General features: G+C 43.1%; 1 protein-coding gene across 2 annotated transcripts; it reads right to left on the bottom strand.

Annotated features, from left to right (window-relative positions):
• Window positions 1-311: 311 nt before the first annotated feature.
• On the bottom strand, window positions 312-21,315 carry LOC311227445 (tapasin-related protein-like). 2 transcript variants are annotated; one of them, XM_084313093.1, is made up of 9 exons: window positions 21,205-21,315; window positions 20,382-20,558; window positions 10,652-10,933; window positions 9,608-9,937; window positions 5,470-5,820; window positions 4,262-4,354; window positions 3,641-3,657; window positions 3,460-3,496; window positions 312-1,579 (listed from the first exon to the last, which is right to left on the bottom strand). In XM_084313093.1, the coding sequence occupies exons 1-8, from the start codon at window positions 21,248-21,250 to the stop codon at window positions 3,482-3,484; spliced, it is 1,311 nt and encodes a 436-aa protein (XP_084169219.1). In that variant the 5' UTR covers window positions 21,251-21,315; the 3' UTR covers window positions 312-1,579; window positions 3,460-3,481. The 2 variants fall into 2 exon arrangements, with proteins under 2 accessions (XP_084169219.1, XP_084169218.1); XM_084313092.1 differs by lacking the exon at window positions 312-1,579 and having other exon boundaries at window positions 3,013-3,496.
• Window positions 21,316-21,470: the final 155 nt, after the last annotated feature.

Genomic DNA, 21,470 nt, shown 5'->3' with positions numbered 1-21,470 from the left:
GGCGATCGATAACTGGGAAATCCTTTTGGGGATCCAACCGGCCCACGGTAAGATCTTTTTCACGTAAATTACATTCTGATCAGGCCTTGTTATCATACTCAACCAGCCAATCAGCGAATGTGGCTACTGAGGCTAACGCCGTTATTGGTAATCAATAATCAGAAACGACGTCCCCCGCCCCCCCCCCCCCTTTCATGCATTCATGGTGGACCATGAATACCGACAATATGCATTTTGAGTTTTAGCTCTAGCTTCTGTAGTGCCAAAACGCAGTTCGATTTAATGTTATTAGCTTAGCGCCCTGTATCTCGCCTTCCAGGAAATATACTAGACCAAATCCCATATAGCGCTTATATTCAAGACACTATAAAATGGGAACGTATTGATGAAAAAAAAATTTCTTTAAGCCATTTTGAAGGGACGGTTTATGGTCTCAATTGACAATGAGAATGGACAGATAGCAATACTATAAAGTATAGATTTAGCTCTACAAACAGCCTCACGCACAATGCAAGTCTGTTTTGAAATGCTGGCCATATAGCGTGAGATTAGACGGCCCCCAATGGCCGGGAATGTGTTAACACACTCAGTGCCAGCCATGCGGTGAGCCTTACCCACCTTGAATGCCACCACCCACTTCAATGATAGAGCTCTCATATTTGCAAATGCATAAACTATATCTTAAATTATGGCTATGTGTCTAATCTGGCCGTCGCTTATCAATGACTTGTTTGCAGTCAACATTGTGGAAACGGATTGTTTTTTAATCGGTTAATTTCCGTTTTATACCATTTTGAAAAACGCTTGTTTTTTTTAAGTTTCAGGAAAATATAAAGATTCTGTGATAATCGCCCTTTACTGGAATATTCTGGAATACACAAAAAACGTTGTCATTTTTCGGCCTATTTATGAATAGTTTTCAAATAAACGCTAGATTATCGATAGTATTGTACTTATGCACGCTATAGAAGCGAGCTGAAAAATCGATTCTCTCATTTCCTGATCAGCACACACACGCACACACACACATAGGGCACACGTTGATATCTCTGTGAAAAAAGCTCTGATTATCCTAAGACTGGTAAAATAGATTCCTTACCTCAGATCAGATGTTCTCCAAAAAGATTATTCCAATTCCTGATCGCCATTCCAAATATCGATCGCGTTTATTGATCCAACGCTGGGTACGGAAATATGTATTCCGCGCTGTTTTGCGGCTCTGCAATGAATCCGATCCTCTCGGGTGACTTGCCCGAGAAGTAAAATGAGGAAGCAGTGTTTCATTCAATCCATTCCAAAGGGGTGCAGTACGACAGGGAGAGACAATAGGGGGCGGTATTTTCCCAATGGAGCTCAGAGAGAGTTTACAGCACTAACGTGAGACTAGATTGATGAAATATGAATTCAAATCGCTAATAAATTAAAAAAAAAGCGAGATATCTCGTCGCTGGCACTCAACGGTCGGCATGAACTAACGAGAAATCTCGTCGCTGGCACTCAAAGTGTTAATGAGTGATTGCCCTCAGCTGTAGTCATCATCGGGTAATCAGCACACTCTACAGGAAGGGGCGGGCGGCACCTGAGAAGGGGAAACAAAAAAGGGGATTATCATTAGGGTACGTCTAGGGCTGTCTTAAATACTTCGAAGCTTCGTTCGATGGCACAAGCTTCGAACATTAAAAAAAAATCGAAGTTTAAAAAAAATCAAAAAAATCAAAAAAAAATCTAATTTTTTATTTTATTTTTACTTCTGTGTGTGTGTGTGTGTGTGTGTGTGTGTGTGTGTGTGTGTGTGTGTGTGTGTGTGTGTGTGTGTGTGTGTGTGTGTGTGTGTGTGCATGGGGCCATTGGGTGGGGCCGGGGGACAAATACACTGGAGGAAAGTAACCCAACTCAGCACTGCCCAAATTATATCATCACTATTGCCTGTTTGAAGGATATCATCCTCAAACACATATACACCACCTACACGCCTATTCTCAGTCCTTGCCCCACAATGGTGGAATGAACTACCCACCCCAGTTCAGACAGCCGAATCCCATCCAATCTTTCGCCGTCGACTAAAGACGCACTTCTTCAACCATTATCTGAAATAAAATTTAAAAAATAAAATAAAAAAAATCTAACCCTAACTAACCTTACTGTCATGCACTTGTCCTAATAAACTAACCTACACTGTAACACGCAACACTTTGATGAATATTGTTACTCAGTTGATAGAGTTGTATCCTTCCTGATGACCTGTCGTACAGAACTTGTAAGTCGCTTTGGATAAAAGCGTCAGCTAAATGACTAAATGTAAATGTGAATGTAAATGCCTTGTAGAATTCCACACATAAGAAAGAAAGATACTGGGATGAATAAACAAAATAGGAAATAAAATGTAGAAATGCATGCAATACATAAATAAATATGAATCTCCATATATGAAATAGAACATTTAGATAAGGTGCTACTGAGATGTTTTGGTGAGTTCTTTGTTTTTTTGTGGAAGTAGCCCTTCTTAAAAATGCATGAACATTCACTGATAATTGGTCTGTAGTGGAGTCTACAAGGTCTACATTGCCGGACCATGTAGAATCCGGACCTTGTAGACTGACATAATTCTGTGCATAGTTTAGTCTACACAGGCCATATTTCAAATAATCAAAATCTTACTTCATTCATCTTAAACATTCTTGATTTGGGAGATTGGTAGTTCCCATGAAATCTGAAGTTGTTCAAACGACAACAGCGATCCACCTTGAATTAAATCACACTGTGTTGGCTGCGTCACAGTCACGAAAGGGGCTACTTAATTCATTAATCCAATCCACTTTATTTATAGAGCACATTTAAAAACAACAAAGTTTACCAAAGTGCTGTACAAGTCCTGCAACATAAGATAAAAAAAAAATAATAACTATATAAAAAAAAAAAAATTAATAGTTTTTTTTAAAATTCGAAGCTTCGAATTAAAATCGAAGCTCGGCACCGAAGCTTCGATTGCCAAAAAAATATTCGAAGGTCAGCCCTAGGTACGTCACACTTCCCCCCATAAAAGCGAACCCATCGGGTTAGCAAACATTATCACATACAAAGAAAAACATCAGGTAACCATGGTCCACCTTCTATCACCTTGAGATGCACGTAAGGTCCAGCTCCATGGACTACGGCAAGGCTTCCCCACTACCTGACAGGTACCACAAGTCCTACAAAAGTTATTCACATCGGTTCTCAAACCGGGCCAAAAACCCAAGGACACATTAGGTTTCACACAAACCCAATTTCCCCCTTGAGTCAACCATTTGAGAATTTATAAGACGGTGAATGAGAGGTAATCTGACTTGTGCAGCTCCAATGGGCGGGGTGTTCCTTGTTGATGTAATTGTGTGCCAGCCAGGGAAAGAGAGAAGAGGAAGAGACAGAATAATAGAGGGAAGAAGGCCGTCCAAGTGTCTGTCTCTGGTGATTTCATACTCAGTCAATCTTGCATGTCCAATCAGCAAGGTTTTCTCTGTTCAGGACACACACACACACACAATATCGACATTTGGTTAACACTAATTAAGAGAATAAAGATACAAGGAACAACTAGATTTGGGCCAATTATAAAAAACATGTAATAAAGCATATAATAGCATAAATCATATAATATTACCTTTGCTGCTTGTTGCGCTAAGGAAGTAAATAAAAAGCAAAAAACAATGTTTTACTCCTTTTTTTTATTATCTTTTCCCCCCTTCTTTTTCAGTTTTTCTCCCATCCCAATGCTAGTCGTTATGCCAATTCCCAATCCCCTTCCTGGTCGTTGCACACTCTACCCGCTACCATCGGTCCGGGAGGGCGGAGACTATCAGATGCTTCCTCCGACACATGTGTAGCCAGCCCACCGCTTCTTTTCACCTGGAAGCGCAGACTCTCACCGGGAGAGTGTAACGTGTGGAAGGTCACACTACCTCTCCCAGATCCTTCCCTTGCTGTGCAGGCGCCCCGACCGAACTGTAGGAGTCGCTGTTTACAACGACCAGGACCCACCCACGCCGGCTTCCCACCCGCTAACACTGCCAATTGTGTTAGTATGGACGGTCGGCCAAGCCGGAGGCACCACAGCCGGATTCGATCCCACTGGCTCTGTGGTGGTAGATAGACGCTTAGTCCGCTGCGCTACCCGCCCGCCCATGTTTTACTCTTTCAAACAGAATACATTTGTATGTCAATATAAGTGTTTCAAATATAATATTCACAGATGAATTTGAGCAACTTCTGCAGGGAGACTCACCTGTGTGCAGGTTGTACAGCATCCCAAATAAGATGGTGGACAGGATGAGCACAACGAAGACAGCAGTAAGGATGAACGTCCAACTGGTCACCTCTGACAACATCCAACACAAAATACAGCTGTAATCAATCACGCATCTATACTGACATCAAGTGGTGGTTGAAGGTATTGCAGCTCAATTATGTGACAAAGCATGCAAGCATCAGACCAGTGTTTCTCAAATGGGGGTACATGTACCCCTAGGGTTATGTGGGGATACTGCATGGGATATGCAAGGAGATTTATTATTAAATAAATATTACAAAATTAACATGATCATGAAACATGTGACACACGCTGATATAGCTGTAAAACAATGAGAGGGGAGGTGAAGAAACTGTCAAAAGGAAACTGGTCCGTCAAGGAGGTACTTGGCAGAAAACATTACTAATAGTGGGTAAATTACTAATAGAGGCAAAATCACTAATAGAGGGTAAATTACTAAGAGGGCGTTACTAATAGAGGGTAAATTACTAAGAGGGCGTTACTAAGAGAGGGTAAATTACTAAGAGGGAGTAAATTACTAAGAGGGAGTAAATTACTAAGAGGGAATAAATTACTAAGAGGGGTAAATTACTAAGAGGGAGTAGATTACTAAGAGGGAGTAAATTACTAAGAGGGAATACATTACTAAGAGGGAGTAAATTACTAAAAGGGAGTAAATTACTAAGAGGGGTAAATTACTAAGAGGGAGTAAATTACTAAGAGGGGTAAATTACTAAGAGGGAGTAAATTACTAAGAGGGGTAAATTACTAAGAGGGGTAAATTACTAAGAGGGAGTAAATTACTAAGAGGGGGTAAATTACCAAGAGAGGGTAAATTACTAAGAGGGGTAAATTACTAAGAGGGAGTAAGGACTAACTGTGTGTTCAGATTCCTTCTCCTGGTCAAGTGCTTTCATCCCTAGAGCCTCTCCCACAGAAAGACAGCAGAGTGCAATAACAGTCTAAACAGCTATGCAACACCAGATATCCTGACCCAGCTCACTAATGCTCACTGCAGTAGAGATTTGAGAACTGTGGAGACAGCATTAAATGACGTGCCTATTTCAAATTTTGAGATGCATATACAGTTTGGCTTCGGAAGCAGAGTTATGACGTTGACAAAAGAAAAGGGGTACTGTACTTCAAACTCATAACGGTAACTTTTGGACCCCTCCGCCTCTTACCATGGACAGTGAGAATGAAACTCTTGCGAATGGGCATGCGGAGGGAGGTGTGGGAGACCCTGCAGGAGAACTGGCTCCCCGAGTCCCTGAGTGAGGCCTGCTGGAAGTAGAAGAAGGCGGACAGGGAGTAGGTCCCGCTTTGATTGCGTTTGTGGCTGGAGAAGAGGATGTTCGTGAGCCTCTTGGGGAGAGGAGCGCCCACTCGCTGGCCAGATGCCGTGGAGGACTCGCGATACCACTCAATCTCCACGTCCAGAGGGTAGTAGCCCTCCACCCCACAAATTACCTTCTGCTCACCCCCCTCCTGCAGGGACAGGGTTGGACCAATATTGAGGAAGACACGGGGAGATTCTGTGGAGGGAGTCAAAAGTACAATAAATGATTATATAACATTCAGATTCAGATTCAGTTTTATTGTTGCATCTTGTCACATTTACATACAAAAAGAGCTAAATTCTTAGGTCTTGCCCCCTCAACCTACAGCAGTCAATAAAATACACAAAAGAATACATACGAAAGAAAACACAATAAAAACCAGCATAATAATGATTTAAGAAAAAGTGACAGTGCTGAGAGTGGTGATATAAAAAGTACAACAGTAGAATCAAATGTACATACAGTACTAAAAAATACTTACTACATACATAAAAACACAGGGTAAAATCATAATTGTTTAGGTATTGTTCATTAGTCTGATGGCTTGGTGGTAGAATGAGGGGCCTTTCTCACTCAGGTATTGGGATCGAATCACCACCCCGGGGCACGGGGGGGAGTGTTCTCACTCACCCCTTTTGGGATGCGAAACGGCGCTGATTCGTTTTACCCCCCGCTGAACGGGGCCAGTTGGATTAGGTGGTCTCGGAATCGGGCCGTGGGAGCGGGGGGCGTGACACACACAACGTCGTTACTGTCATGCTTGCTTGAATTTTGGGCAGATAAAACCACACTGAACAATACCCACAAAAACGATATTTATGGGCAATTTGAGAGTTCAGACCTCAACCAAAAACAAGCATGTGGAACCTCACAGCTCAGTGGATGAAAACATGAAGCCACATTACAAAGCACAGCACTTCTGGCTCGCATTAGGCCTGGCAATTTTTGTTTGCCATGCTATTTCTATACATTCGTTTCTTGTTTGAATGCATTTATTTCTATTAGACCAGTGGTGCCCAACCAGTCGGCCGTGGTCGACCAGTAGATCAATGACATTCAATATAATCGATGCAGCAATGTTACTAGTAAAAGGCTAAGCTAACTAGCGTTAGCCGTTAGCTTAGCGCTATCGTGAACCCTGCAAAACGCTCAAAAGCGGACTCTACAACACCATCCATTCGTGATAAAATGGGGTGGGTTATATTGACAAGGCTTGACAGAGGTTCAAATATAACTTCATATTTATTGGTAATTTGTTCATTTTATATCAGCATCCAGTCTCCGCAGTAGTGTTAAGACACTTCCTGTTTACATTTTCGAACGTGACATCATCACCTACGGCAAGCGTAAATGCTCAAAAGGCAAACCGTAAACAGAACCCGAAGCGAACCAAGACCACAGTGTGTACACAAACTAGAGGGGGGAGAGGGGGGGGGGGGGAGTTCGCACTCTGACCCGGAATGAGGACGGTACGGACCGGTATGGACAGAATGAGTGAGTGAGAAAGGCCCCTGAGTCCTTGAGCCTGCTGGACCTAGCTCTGAGGCTGCGGTAACGCCTCCCGGAAGGCAGAAGTTGGAACAGACTGTTGTTGGGATAGCTGGGGTCCTTTATAATCCTCCGGGCCTTGCTGATGCACCAGTTGTTATAAATGTCCTGTATACAGGGGAGCTCACAGCCGCAGATTTTCTGAGCTGTCTTAACAACTGTATTGCTCTGCGGCTGTGAGCAGTGCAGTTCCCGTACCAGGCTGTGATGCAGCCGGTAAGGACACTCTCTGTGGTGCCCCTGTAAAATGCACGCAGGATGCTAGGCCCCATGCCAAACTTTTTTAGTCTTCTCAGGTGGAAGAGGCGTTGTTGGGCCTTCTTTACCACCTGATCTGCATGGGTGTCCCATTTACAATACAATAAATGCTTATATAACATTAAACCTTTGCTAGAAAATTTGCTGTGAACATTCATGATCCCTACCGGAATGCACCTATTTTGGTGAGCTCTGTCTTTTCTTTCACCATCAGCCCAAACTTTCGCTCTTAAAATGAGATTATCTCTTGACCCGTTACTCGTAGTCACACAAATTATACCCTGTGGCTCCTCATGGACAACATATTTACCATAAGGAACTATGAAGTCCACCATATTAGATTTTCTGCCATTTATTTTTAATATTTTTTCCCATACTCCTCCTAGGCTGTTCACCTGATTTTTATAAAACTCTCTTTGTGGCATCTAGAGATCAATGGACCTCATTCAGTAACATTTGCGTAAGTTTCCTCGTAAATAACCTTGTAAGAAATGTGTTATACCTGAACGTGTGGAGAGGTGCTCGTAAGTTGCCAAAATGATCGCAACTGAATGAAGAACGTCACTCGTTCTTAAACTGAAAGCGCGTTCTCATACACCTGAATTTGCATACATAAACGCCCCACCAGCTCCTTATAGGGCATGAAGGACCATGTGCAAACTGATTCAACAGCTCCTTATACCATAAGGGAGAGGCTAAGCATTGCACCTTGGTTGTGCTGACCCCCATATTCAACAGGTAGCATGGAAGCGATTTGCGACTGATCAAAATTAGATTAGATTAGATTCAAATGTATTGTCATTATACAGCACAAGTACAATACAATGTACGTTAGTGCGTCGTTGCTAATAAACTATAGATTTATAATATATATTATTAAATATATAGCCTACATGAAAGGAATGGGGTGTGCTGATAGCAGAATGTAGATGTGTCCATTCTATTCCACTCTAGCTATATCCGTACGATTGAGTTTAGTTCTTATTTATTTACTTATGTATTTATTCACTGTCATTTGCAGTGTGTGTGTAGTGCTAATATATTTTTTCTGACATCACTCTGCATGACTATAAATGTAAAGCTTAATTTTTAATTATACAAATATTGTCGTATTTATTATTATTATAATTATTTAAATCAGAGGATGTCTGTAGAATCGACGTGAACGCAATCACCAACGATTTCTCCCAAATGAAGCCCTTAAGAACACTGGCGCACACCAGTCTATCCGACGTACGACTGCCTTTCCGCACTCATAAATCCTGCTCTTAGCTACGAGCGAATCCCCGATCAAGGAACCGTTTGAGAATGCCAAAATCGGCCCGAAAGGCTCGTAAGTGGAGTTACGATGAAATTTGCTTGTAACTTTTCCCATAAGTCCGTTCATGAATGAGGACCATTGTCTTTAAATGGATGATTTAGTTGATAGACCAAACCATATGATTCAGTTGATAGACCAAATTGTATGATTCAGTTGATAGACCAAACCATATGATTCTGTTGATAGGTCAAAAGGTATGACCACCACCACATCCTATTGAATTTTGGATAAACGCATGGTAAACAAGAAGTTATGTGTTACTTGTGAATGTTTCAGATTTTCACCAAACTTGACAAATATGTTTGTCCTACTATAGCGAGGAGGCCTGTTTTGAATAATTTGGCCTCATGGTAGCACAATTCTCACAAAACTAAAAACATGAAAAACACTCAACAGCTTGTCCAATCGTGATGACATGTGAAATGTGTTGTCCGTTTGTGATACCCTACTGACGGTATCAAAATGCATTATTTACTTGATAAGCCATGGCAATACAGGCATCTCATGTCTGTCATCTACCCAGTAATGTTGAGTGGGAAAGTAAAGGGTGGAGATTGTTAAGCCTTCTAGATAATGATGGATTATCAGGGTAATATCATCATAGTTTCAGCTGGAAAAATGGCATATTACAATTTCTATCCGAGATTCACATTTGAGCTTTTACAGTACAGTATTAGGTTCAGAAACATTAATCTTTAAATGGGCTAAACCATCTGTTACTTGATTCACTCTTGTCTTCCCCCATGGCCTTTGTGTCCCGAGGTCTAATTAGTCACTTGGTCGATTGTTTTGACTGTTTTGTCCAGACCTGAGAATCTATAGACTTTGCGTACCTCCTCCATGACCCACACTCACCTATGATATGTAGAGTTACATCTTGACTGGTGGTGAGTGGAGGCACATATACAGAACAGATGTAGGTCCCCTCACTGTTCATCTTGACAGGGAGAAGGGAGAGGGACATGTCTCCCTCATGCAGGGCCTTCAGCCCCACCCCTCTGCCATGTGTCTGTCCCGAGCGGCTGGCGTGGCTGAATAACAGGATATACTCGCCATGACGCCGTAACCGCCATGACACACTGACATTTGGCCCCCTGTGGTCAACGGCAAACTGGCAGTGGAGCTTTTGATCAGACTGCAGCCCCACGTGCACCGATGGAGAGCGGGTTTGGAGCACCATAGCAACTACAACAAGTAAATGTGGACACAAAGAAACACAGAGATGGTATAAATAAACATATTGAAATTAACGCTTATTTCAAGGCATGTACAGACTGGAGCATGGCCCCATTGACTGCTGTGAGTATGAAGATCTTTGGTAAGTAGGAAATAGGGCTATGGCGTCCAATTGTCTGAACGTACCCTTTAAAAGGCACAAACTGTAATAGTAGCATCACCACAAAAATGCAACACATAGGATAGGAGACATATATTGTCATTCCCAACATGATTGACTGGTCACTTAATACAAGGACTACCAGTGATAGCGAACTAACTATGGATTTTCACTGTTTCACAATGTTATAAAAAGTTTTGTTTACATCAGCAATGTTTATCAACTTTGGAGTAGAGAAATGGGTCTATGTTTTCAGTTCTGATCGGTTGAGAAGAGATAGATAAAGCTTATTTAACATCTACAACTCAAATACTTTAATAATGTATGAGCATATACCATATGGTCCAAACATTCATGGTGAGTTTTTAACAGAGAGACAAAGAACGAGAGAAAGAGAGAGAGAGAGAGAGAGAGAGAGAGAGAGAGAGAGAGAGAAAAAGAGAGAGAGAGAAAGAGAACGAGAGAGAGAGAGAAAGAGAGACTTTTGATAATACCAACCGATTGCCCTGTGCTTACATCTTCTCTTTTGTACCAAGGCAAAGGCAGACGGGGTTCAGTCTTACCTGTAGTGATGAGAGTGTCTCTGTCTTCGACAGCAAGCTGTCTGTGGGAGTCCTCCAGTCCTGCTGGTGGCGCTGCAGGTGTGTGTCTGAGTAAAGCCGAGACGGTGAACAGACCCTCTGTGTGCTTGAGGGTAGAGATGAACCAGTGGTCATACTCCTGAGCTCCATGACCGGGCCAGCGCACCGGGATCCCCTCTGGTTTGTACCTGTGCAGCTCACACTCCAGCTGGTCCTGGTCCACACCTGCCCCCTCCACATACTTCTGTAGGTTCACCTTAGAACCTGAGGAAAGAATCACAATCACTTTGTATTGAACAAATACAATCAATATGCAGCCATTTGTCTTGGTGGTATTGGTAGAGATAGACATATCATCAACACAGAGATATGCATAGTATCAGGAATACAAGATCTCACATACAGCACAAAGAGTAGTGGTTTTGATAGTCTATCAGTGAGCTGGATGCAATCCTACCTGGAGGGGAGAGAGCAGATGGTGGAGGTAAACGGTACCCTATCCCCCCCCCTCACAGTAAGCTGTGGTGTTCCACAAGGAAGCATACTAGGTCCGCTACTGTTCCTAATTTATGCAAATGACATGTCGTCAGCTTGTGACTGCAACTTGTTCCTGTTTGCGGACGACTCAGCCCTGCTGGTCTCTGACAAGAACAAGTTACAGGTTGAAAAAACCCTCAGCTCAGAACTAGGCAAAATCTGCATATGGCTCGCCGACAACAAACTATCATTACACATGGGCAAAACAGAGTCCATTCTCTTCGGTTCAAATAACAAACTCAGCAAGACCGACGGCTTCTCAGTTACAGTGGGTGACAATATTGTCACAAGGAAAGAAGATATTACCTACCTGGGTTCCATCCTAGAGGCAAATCTTTCCTGTGACAAAATGGCATCCAATGTAATAAAAAAAGTCAACCAACAAACTCGATTCTTGTACCGGATCTCCTCACTGGTAAACAAGAATACCCTGAAGACTCTAGCAGGAGCACTCATTCAAGGGTACTACGACTATGCTTGCACCTCATGGTACCAAAGCACCTCAAAGGCACTAAAAAACAAATTACAAACATCTCAAAACAAGCTAGTCAGACTACTACTTGACCTGACTCCTAGAACCCACCTCACCCCTGCCCACTTTGACAACCTAGGATGGCTTAGAGTAGACGACCGAGTACAGCAACTCAAAAAACACCTACGTGAGACTGCAATTCGAAACTGGCCCCTACAAATGTCCTAACCCAGTTGTACAGTAAATGACCAAGTATGGCTTTGTCAGTATTCCAATGTACAGTGTACAGTGTCCCCCCCCCCCCACCTCCAATGTACAGCCCCCACCCACCCACCCAACCCCACACATCCAACCTCCTCCAATGTACAGTTTCTACGCCAAATGTATATACACTCCTTTTCTGGACACTTTTGTATCACAAACAGTACTGTATTTGCAAATCTGATATGTCATAAATGTATAGATGTAGCAGTACTGTCTATCTGTATGTCATGTATGTCATATATGTTATGATGAATTGAAAATGGGGGACCCTGATGTAAACAAGACGAAAGTCTTTCTCTGGTCTGCATCCCCTTAACAATTGTATGTATTGAGCTGTACTGTACTGTACCCATTCTGCAATCTGTTAATAAACTTTTCAATCAATCAATCAATCAATCAATCAATGCTTGCACCTCATGGTACCAAAGCACCTCAAAGGCGCTAAAAACCAAATTACAAACATCTCAAAACAAACTGGTCAGATTACTGCTTGACCTTACTCTTAGAACCCACCTCACCCCTGCCCACTTTGACAACCTAGGATGGCTTAGAGTAGATGACAGAGTACAGCAACTTGCAATGGGCCTGGTCTACAAGATACACTACACGACCAAGGTACCCATGTACATGTCAAAATACTTCCCAAAGGTCAGTGAATACCACGATCACAACACCAGAGGGAGCTCCACAAATCATGTTAAACCCAGATTCGGCTCAAACAAGGGACTAAACACGTTTCGCAATTATGCCACATCAATGTGGAACGCCCTACCCAAAGCTGTAAAGGAATGTGAATCACTACCCACTTTCAAAAACACTCTCAAAAAACACCTACGGGAGACTGCAATTCGAAACAGGCCCCTGTAAATGTCCTAACACAACCCCCTCCAACGTACAGTAAATCACCAAGTATGGTCTTGTCAATATTCCAATGTACAGTTTTGCTTGTATAGTTGTACAGTGTCCCCCACCCACCCCTCCTACCGAACCTCCCCCCCCCCCCCCCCCCATACTCCACCTCCAATGTACAGTCCCCCCCCTCCACCTACCCAACCTCCTCCAATGTACAGTTTCTACGTCAAATGTATATACTCTTTTTTCTGGACTCTTTTCGTATCACAAACAGTACTGTATTTGCAAATCTGGTATGTCATAAATGTATAGATGTAGCAGTACTGTCTATCTGTATGTCAAGTATGTCATATATGTTACGATGAATTGAAAATGGGGGACCCTGATGTAAACAAGACGAAAGTCTTTCTCTGGTCTACATCCCCTTAACAATTGTATGTATTGAGCTGTACTGTACTGTACCCATTCTGCAATCTGTTAATAAAGTTTTCAATCAATCAATCAATCACATACAATGCAGTAGAGTAGTGTCATGGTCCCGGCCAGGGATTCTGCCCGAACAATATGAACAGTGGTTTTCTGCCGCCCTCTGGTGGCCAAACACAGCAGCAACTCCAGATACTAGACCTCCTAGGTTTGCTGGATAATATTAATGCTATCTTTAATGCTTTATTGTTTGCCTCTGTTCATGTTGTGTTGTGTTGTTTAGCGTGTGTTTAGAAGGTTATCTCTTTGCATAGGTTTCCATTAAGGGTTAAGCCTTTTCATATGTTTCCATTAGGGTTTATCCTTTACATTTGTTTCCAGTAAGGCTTTTCTCTCTACTTATGCTTTCATTTAAGGGTTAAACCTTCTCATATATTTCCATTAAGGTTTATCCTTTACATATGTTCCAGTAAGGGTTATCTCTTTATATATGTTTCTAGTGTGGAGATAATCTTGTTACATATATATTTCTAGAGTAAGATATCCCTTTACACATGCTTTTATTTATGATGTGAGTTTTCTTTTACTAATTCTTTGTGTTCCTCAGCCTTGGCCATGCCTGGCCTTATACCAGCTGGCACTTGTTAGTTGTTAGTAATCACGGGCAGTATTTATATAACACATTTTGTTTTGCATTGTTTCGTCATTGTTACCACAGTTGTGTTCGGTCACATACTCACTTTGTCACCTGTATTTCCCTGTGAGTTCGTTCCTTATTAGTCCATATTTTCCCAGCACTGCTGAGTATTGTTTTCGGGTTTTGCAATTAGTTTTTGTTTGTAACAGTTCAACGTGTATCCTTGTTTGCAACTGCGCAGTAAAAGCCTGTTCACTTCATCCCGTCGTCTCTGCATCTTCTCTCTCTGCTCGTGTTCTTGCATTTGGGGTCTCCTCTCCTATTCCCACACCGAACCCTCACAAGTAGACTATACTAGTGCTCTACATACACTAATACTATGTGGTGGATCAGATTCAGATTCCTTTATTGAGCCATTTGTGTAAAACACATTGGTAATTGTTGCAGCAATACAGTGTATGCATTCTTTCTTTTTTCACAGTAAACAAACACCAACACAGACAAGAAACGAAAACTGTGCAGTGGGGGATTAATCAATAAATAAAATACATATATATATATAAAGTGAAGTGTGCAGAGATCCAGTACGGACTAGTGCAGTGCAGTCAATGTCATTGTGCCAGTGTCACTTGGGGGCAGAGGGGGGGTACCGAGGGGGGGGGGGGGGGGGGGACCTGAGGCATTGATCAGCCTGGCGGCTGAGGGGAAGAAGCTCAGTCTGTGTCGAGCTTTCACAGCCTTTGGGATCCTCAGCCTTCTCCCAGAGGGGAGCAGGGTGAAGAGGCTGTGACCGGGGTGGGATGGGTCGGCCATGATCTTTCTCGCCCTCTTCAGCGCCCTGGAGTCGTGCAGGGACCTGAGGGAGGGCAGGGGACAGCCGATCACCCTCTCCGCGGAGCGAATAACCCGCTGCAGCTTGGCAAGATCTTTTGCCGCTGCAGCGGGGAACCAGGAGATGATGGAGTGGGCAGTGGCGGTTGGAATGCCCCACGGGCCCCGAGGCGAGATTGACAGCTCGTAATATGCCGACTACTGGCAGTGATGCCACCTATGTTACCACATAACTTTTGTCATCTCTGGTACTATGCAGTGCACTATGCAAAACGGCAAAGAGATAGGTAACGTTCGTTAAGTGCCAAATTACCATCATCATGATACACCCTCACATAATTCACAAAGTGTTCACGTGCGCCACCCATGTGGTAACCTAGAAATACCATAGATTGTGGCTAGGTGGTAACGTATATGTTTTCTATGATCACTATGAATTGAAAATGGGGGACCCTGATGTAAACAAGACAAACGTCTTTCTCTGGTCTGCATCCCCTTAACGAGCCGTACTGTATTGTACCCATTCTGCAATCTGTTAAATAAAGTTTTCATTCATTCATTCATTCATTCACATTACGTTAGTTAGCATCCAAGCTAGCGTGATAACGTTAGTAGTACTAGTTAGCTTACCTGCAATAATGTTGTCATCGTCCTGGACAGATAAGACTTGTTAAATCATAATATATCCACACTTTGTGCTGGTCCGACTCCTCGGTAAATGTCCCCCTTAGCTCCTCGGCGTCTTCGGATTTTAATACACCATGGTAGCGGTGGTGATGTGGGGGACCCTGATGTAAACAAGACGAAAGTCTTTCTCTGGTCTGCATCCCCTTAACAATTGTATGTATTGAGCTGTACTGTACTGTACCCATTCTGCAATCTGTTAATAAAGTTTTCATTCATTCATTCATTCATGTTTCAGGTGACTTATTATGTTGAACATAGCTTGCGATATTTTTCTCTGATGTCGCGTTCACGTTACGTGGGAAGAAGCGGAAGAACCAGAGGACATCTCGTTGCTACAACTAGGAAGCCTTCACGCATTGACTCGATCAAAACGCCCACATCCATACTTCCGCAATTCGTGACGCGAAGTGGGAGATATCGGGGTCTATAAAAAATCCCATATGTCCTAGTAGGAATTACAACTAGGAGGCTGAAGTGAATGGTTTTTCCCAGTCGGAAGCTGATTCTTCCGATTCTTCCCACGTAACGTGAACGCGACATCAGAGAAAAATATCACCTCCGCGCGGCTTGTGAGATTTACGTGGCTACGTCACAGCCAAGGAAAGGGAGCGCTGGATTTGTGCAAAACGCCCTGTTCCTAAACCACACGCTATCAGTCGTACTCGTACCACAGTACTGGCAAAACGGGAGGAGCCTAGAATCAAAACAAACGCACCAGTCCCAGTTGCCGTTACCACCAGTTGTGTTCGATCCAGTCCCACACGCGAACGGCAACTCCATTCAGTCCCGGGCCCTCCCGCCAGACAGTGGGCGGGCCCTAAGGCAGCTGCCTCCCCAGCCGCGCCTATAGCCCCGCCCCTGGGAGTGGGTGAGGATGGACTCAATGATGGCCGTGTAGAATTGGGCCATCATGGTCCTCGGCAGTTTATATTTCTTCAACTGCCGGAGGAAGAACATCCTCCCCTGGGCCTTCTTGAGCAGGCCCGTGATGTTGAGCTCCCACTTCAAATCCCGGGAGATGGTACTCCACGGAGGTCACCGGAGTGCCTCCCAGTATGATGGGAGGGGGCAGGGCTGCTGATCAGTACTTTTCATAGCGAGGAAAACTATTAGGTTCAGCAACATGGTTCCAAACCATAAATCTTTAAATGGGCTAAACCATCTGTTACTTGATTCACTCTTGTCTTCCCCCATGGCATTTGTGTCCCCAGGTCTAATTAGCCACTTGGTCGATTGTTTTGACTGTTTTGTCCAGACCTGAGAATCTATAGACTTTGCGTACCTCCTCCATGACTGAGAAAATTAATGAATGTGGATGAGAGCCATGACATTAAGTGGTTGTAGCTACGGCTGTGGGGGTGCTGGAGCCATGATCCAATAGACTTTTATACGCATGAGTCTCCTGAACACGGAGCGAGTAGCGACCAATCCCAAGTCGATCAGCACTTTCTCTGCCGAGCTATAGTCACTTTTCCGCACGTACTCCCGAACTCTGCATGCGCAGATTGCCCACGGAGTCTCTGGATTGTCCTGAGATCTAGGTTCATCAATCTGCGCATGCGTAGTTCAGGAGTAGGTGCGGAAAAGTGACTATAGCTCGGCAGAGAAAGTGCCGATCAACTTGGGATTGGTCGCTCCGTGTTCAGGAGACTCATGCGTATAAAAGTATATAGGATCATGGCTCCAGCACCCCCACAGCCGTAGCTACAACCACTTAATGTCGAGGCTCTCATCCACATTCATTCATTTTCTCCCCCCGCTCTCTCCTCCCATGAGCTCAATGTAACGCGGAAGTGTAGTGGTCTATAGCTTAAGTGTAGTGAATGTCCAACAGTCCAATAGTGTCCCATAGTGTATTGCTTCCGTGTATCTCCGGTAGCTATACCAAATAGGAGGTTGCATAACATAATAGGAAGAGAGGACAGAATATAGGGGAATAAAATCAAGGAAAACATCAATCTAACCAGGGTAGGGTAGGATAGGATAGCCTGGATTCAGCCCTGGATTGTTGTCAGTTGCACCCACTTCTTTCCATTTTTCAAACTCCTATAATAAGTACAGTATAGAGTGTTTGCACCGACATCACGGTTTGGTCAGTAACCCAGATGTGTGGACATTGTGGAGATACTGGGATTGAAACATCAGAATGGATTGCACGCTGAATGTTTGATTTAAGTCGATTTTTTGGATTTTAGGGTGTCTAAACCACAGAAAAGTTCAGGAAAGCGTGTGGAAGCTGCTTAGAACCTACAGAGAGGGACAGTCGGCAGGAAAGGGCGCGATATTCTGATAAACTCAGACTAATAGGTGGTGAAGATCTGTACGAGCTGGCTCCTTCATCTTGGAGTTACGACCCGACAATTCTGCCTTCTATTGCCTATCCCGACATAGTGAACTACCTTGTTTTTTCACCAAGCCCATACACAGATGAAGACCTTAAATCTTACAAAGGTTTGGATGCCTATGGCTACAACCATATGGTGTGTGGATGGATGGGTGAGTGAGGCACAGTATCAGCTCATCATGACATGTCACATGCGTATTGTGAAAGCCAAGGTAGGTGATTAAATAACGTTACTAGATCAACTGATCTTTACATTAAAAATGGTTTTCGAATAGATTCAAGATTGTTTATTGTTTATAATAGTCTACTAGTACAACTTTTTGGATCTAAATGCTGATCGGTACTTTGGTAGTTCGTTCAAACGGGCGAGGACAGAGGGGGTGTTCGCCTCCTTTTTTGCACTCTTCTCCCTGATTTGTAATAGCTTTTGGCAATCTGAAGTACTCCAAGTGCTTTTCCCGGTCCGCCGTGAAAACACTATATGATTCAGTTCAAGGGATTCCTCGATTCACCTGAATTGAGTTTGGGGGGAACTCAAAGTCAGCCTGTGACTGCAACCTGTTCCTGTTCGCGGACGACTCAGCACTGCTGGTCTCTGTCTGACAGGGACAAGTTGCAGGTTGAAAAAACCCTCAGCTCTGAACTCGGCAGAATCAGAACCTGGCTCGCTGATAATAATAATAATACATCTATCTTATATAGTGCTTTTCCAGGTGCTCAAAGACGCTTAACAAACTATCATTACACCTGGGAAAAACAGAGTCCATTCTCTTCGGATCAAATAACAAACTCAGCAAGACCAACGGCTTCTCAGTTACAGTGGGTGACAATATTGTCACAAGGAAAGATGAAATTACATACCTGGGTTCTATCCTAGAGGCTCATGGTACCAAAGCACCTCAAAGGCACTAAAAACAAGATTACAAACATCGCAAAACAAACTGGTCAGACTACTGCTTGACCTTACTCCAAAACCCACCTCACCCCTGCCCACTTTGACAACCTAGGATGGCTTAGAGTAGAAGACAGACTACAGCAACTTGCAATGGGCCTGTTCTACAAGATACACTACACCACTAAGGTACCCATGTACATGTCAAAATACTTTCCAATGGTCAGAGAATACCACGACCACAACACAAGAGGGAGCTCCACAAATCATGTTAAACCCAGATTCGGCTCAAACAAGGGACTAAACACGTTTTGCAATTATGTCACATCAATGTGAAACGCCCTACCCACAGCTGTTTGATTGATTGAAAATGTTATTAACAGATTCCAGAATGGGTACAATACAGTACAGCTCAATACACACAATTGTTAAGGGGATGCAGACCAGAGAAAGACTTTCGTCTTGTTTACATCAGGGTCCCCCCCAAACTGTACATTGGAGGTGGAGGGGGGGGGGGGGTTGGGTAGGCTGGGTGGGTGGGGGGGGGGGGGGTAACTGTACATTGGATTATCGACTAAACCTTACTTGGTCCCAAGAAGAGGGTCTCGTGTATTATTGGGTTTGATAGGATATTTATTGTAAATTGGAGGGGGTTGCGTTAGGACATTTACAGGGGCCAGTTTCGAATTGCAGCCTCCCGTAGGTGCTCTTTAAGAGCAGTTTTGAATGTGGGTAGAGATTCACATTCCTTTACAGCTTTGGGTAGGGCGTTCCACATTGATGTGGCATAATTGCGAAACGTGTTTAGTCCCTTGTTTGAGCCGAATCTGGGTTTAACATGATTTGTTGAGCTTCCTCTGGTGTAGTGGTTGTGGTATTCACTGACCTTTGGGAAGTATTTTGACATGTACATGGGTACCTTAGTCGTATAGTGTATCTTGTAGACCAGTCTGGGCAAACGTTCGAATTGCGTCACGTAACCCGGACCATCAACAAATGAATCTTAATTATATTCATAGGACATACCTGACTCCTATAAGATTGAACAGAATGGGACTTAAACAAGACTCCAGATGTTCCTTATGTACAAATGGGGATGAGGGTACATTTATGCACATGTATTGGGATTGCCCACCGGTTAAGATATTCTGGAAAGAAGTGTCCCAGCAATTATCAGAATTCTTATTTCTGAACATACCTGTACACCCCTCTGTATTGCTGTTGAATGATGTTTTTCAGTTTGCAGCCCCTATACAGCTAAAGAGACTAGTTTTATCTGGTCTCACAGCGGCTAAAAAGCTGATAGCATCACGATGGTTTCAACCGGAAAAAATGTGCCGGAAGGTATGGGTTCTTACCTATCTCGATGTGATTTATCTAGAAATTTCTACAGCAAGAATTTTAGGTGTCAGTGAAACCAACATTGCAATCTGGTTAGAAGTGGTGGAGAGAATAAAAGCTAGCATATGAATTGTAGTGCCTGGTTAGAAACGAATGAAAATGGATGGATTATCCAAGTGGGGGTCCGGGGGGGGTGAGCGAGCAAGAGCATATGTATGGGTATTAGATAGCAAGTATTAGGTATATATCTCGTATACTCCATTTATAATGATTCAAATGGTGATTTCATTGGATGTTTACTGTTAATGCTTGTGTTTCTAATTTGATGTTATGTTTAAAAAAAATAATAATAATAATAATAATAATACACATGCAGCCCCAAATGTCAAGGTTCTGGTTCTCCACATGTACAGTATCCCCCGCTCTCACCAGTGATCAGGAAAGTGATGATGTGGGGATTGATAGGAGAATCTCCTGCTTGGCCAAACTGCAGCATGGCGTCTCTGGGGTAAAACTTGATCGTGGTGTGATTCTCATGGTTGATATATTCATGTTCATCTGTGAACGTACAGGCCAGCAATGGCATCTGTTGGAGACCGTGGAGTTCTGTCGGGGATGAAGATGAGGAGGTAGAGAGTGTGTGTGTGTGTGTGGGGGGGGGGGTGAATGATTAATGAAAACTTTATTTAACAGATTGCAGAATGGGTACAATACAGTACGGCTCAATACACACAATTGTTAAGGGGATGCAGACAAGAGAAAGACGTTTGTCATGTTTACATCAGGGTCCCCCATAATTATTTATTATTATCAATCATTGGAATAACTGCCCACTGAACATAAGTACATTTAATAGTAAAGTGTCTTTCAAATACCACAATGCACTACTTAAATATGTGAGCAAAATATTCTGATGTTGATACTGTTTTTAGATTATCATTGTTAATTGTGATTGTCATATATGTTGTTATGTTTTGTGTTTTCTGTTGTCTTTCTGTGTGGACCCAGGGCAGACTAGCTCATCACTTAGGTGACAGCTAATAATAATAGGGATCCTTTTAAACAATTAACAATTCAGCAACCGTGGAAAAAAATACTCGCGCAAGACACGGTGTTTGCAATTCGTAAACAAGACTAGGGGGGGGCGACAACGACATAATTGTATTTATCAACCGTGGAACAAAATACTCGCGCAAGACACGGTGTTTGCAAGTCGTAAACAAGACTAACATTGGACACACAAATGACATACTTGCACAGAGATACGAGTATATGAGGATCTTTATGATTGAATCCATCTTCTTTTGTCGGTACAAATCTCTCCTTGCTGTTACTTTAAGCTATGGAACTGCTCGGTGTAGACAGGAATAACTTTCATTTTCGCTTTTAGAGAAATAGAACCTGGCATGCAGAAAAAATAGTAGCATAGCTTTGCCTGCAACCCGTATCACCCAGTTGTGGCAGTATATAATTATGAAAAGCTATTATTACTAAATGCTGCTATAATTGTATAATGTT

This window comes from Notolepis coatsorum (genome assembly GCF_963971535.1).
Source record: "Notolepis coatsorum genome assembly, chromosome: 1".
NCBI lineage: Eukaryota > Metazoa > Chordata > Actinopteri > Aulopiformes > Paralepididae > Notolepis > Notolepis coatsorum.
The sequence above is the reverse complement of the archived record's forward strand: the minus strand, read 5'-3'. Positions and strand labels throughout refer to the sequence as shown.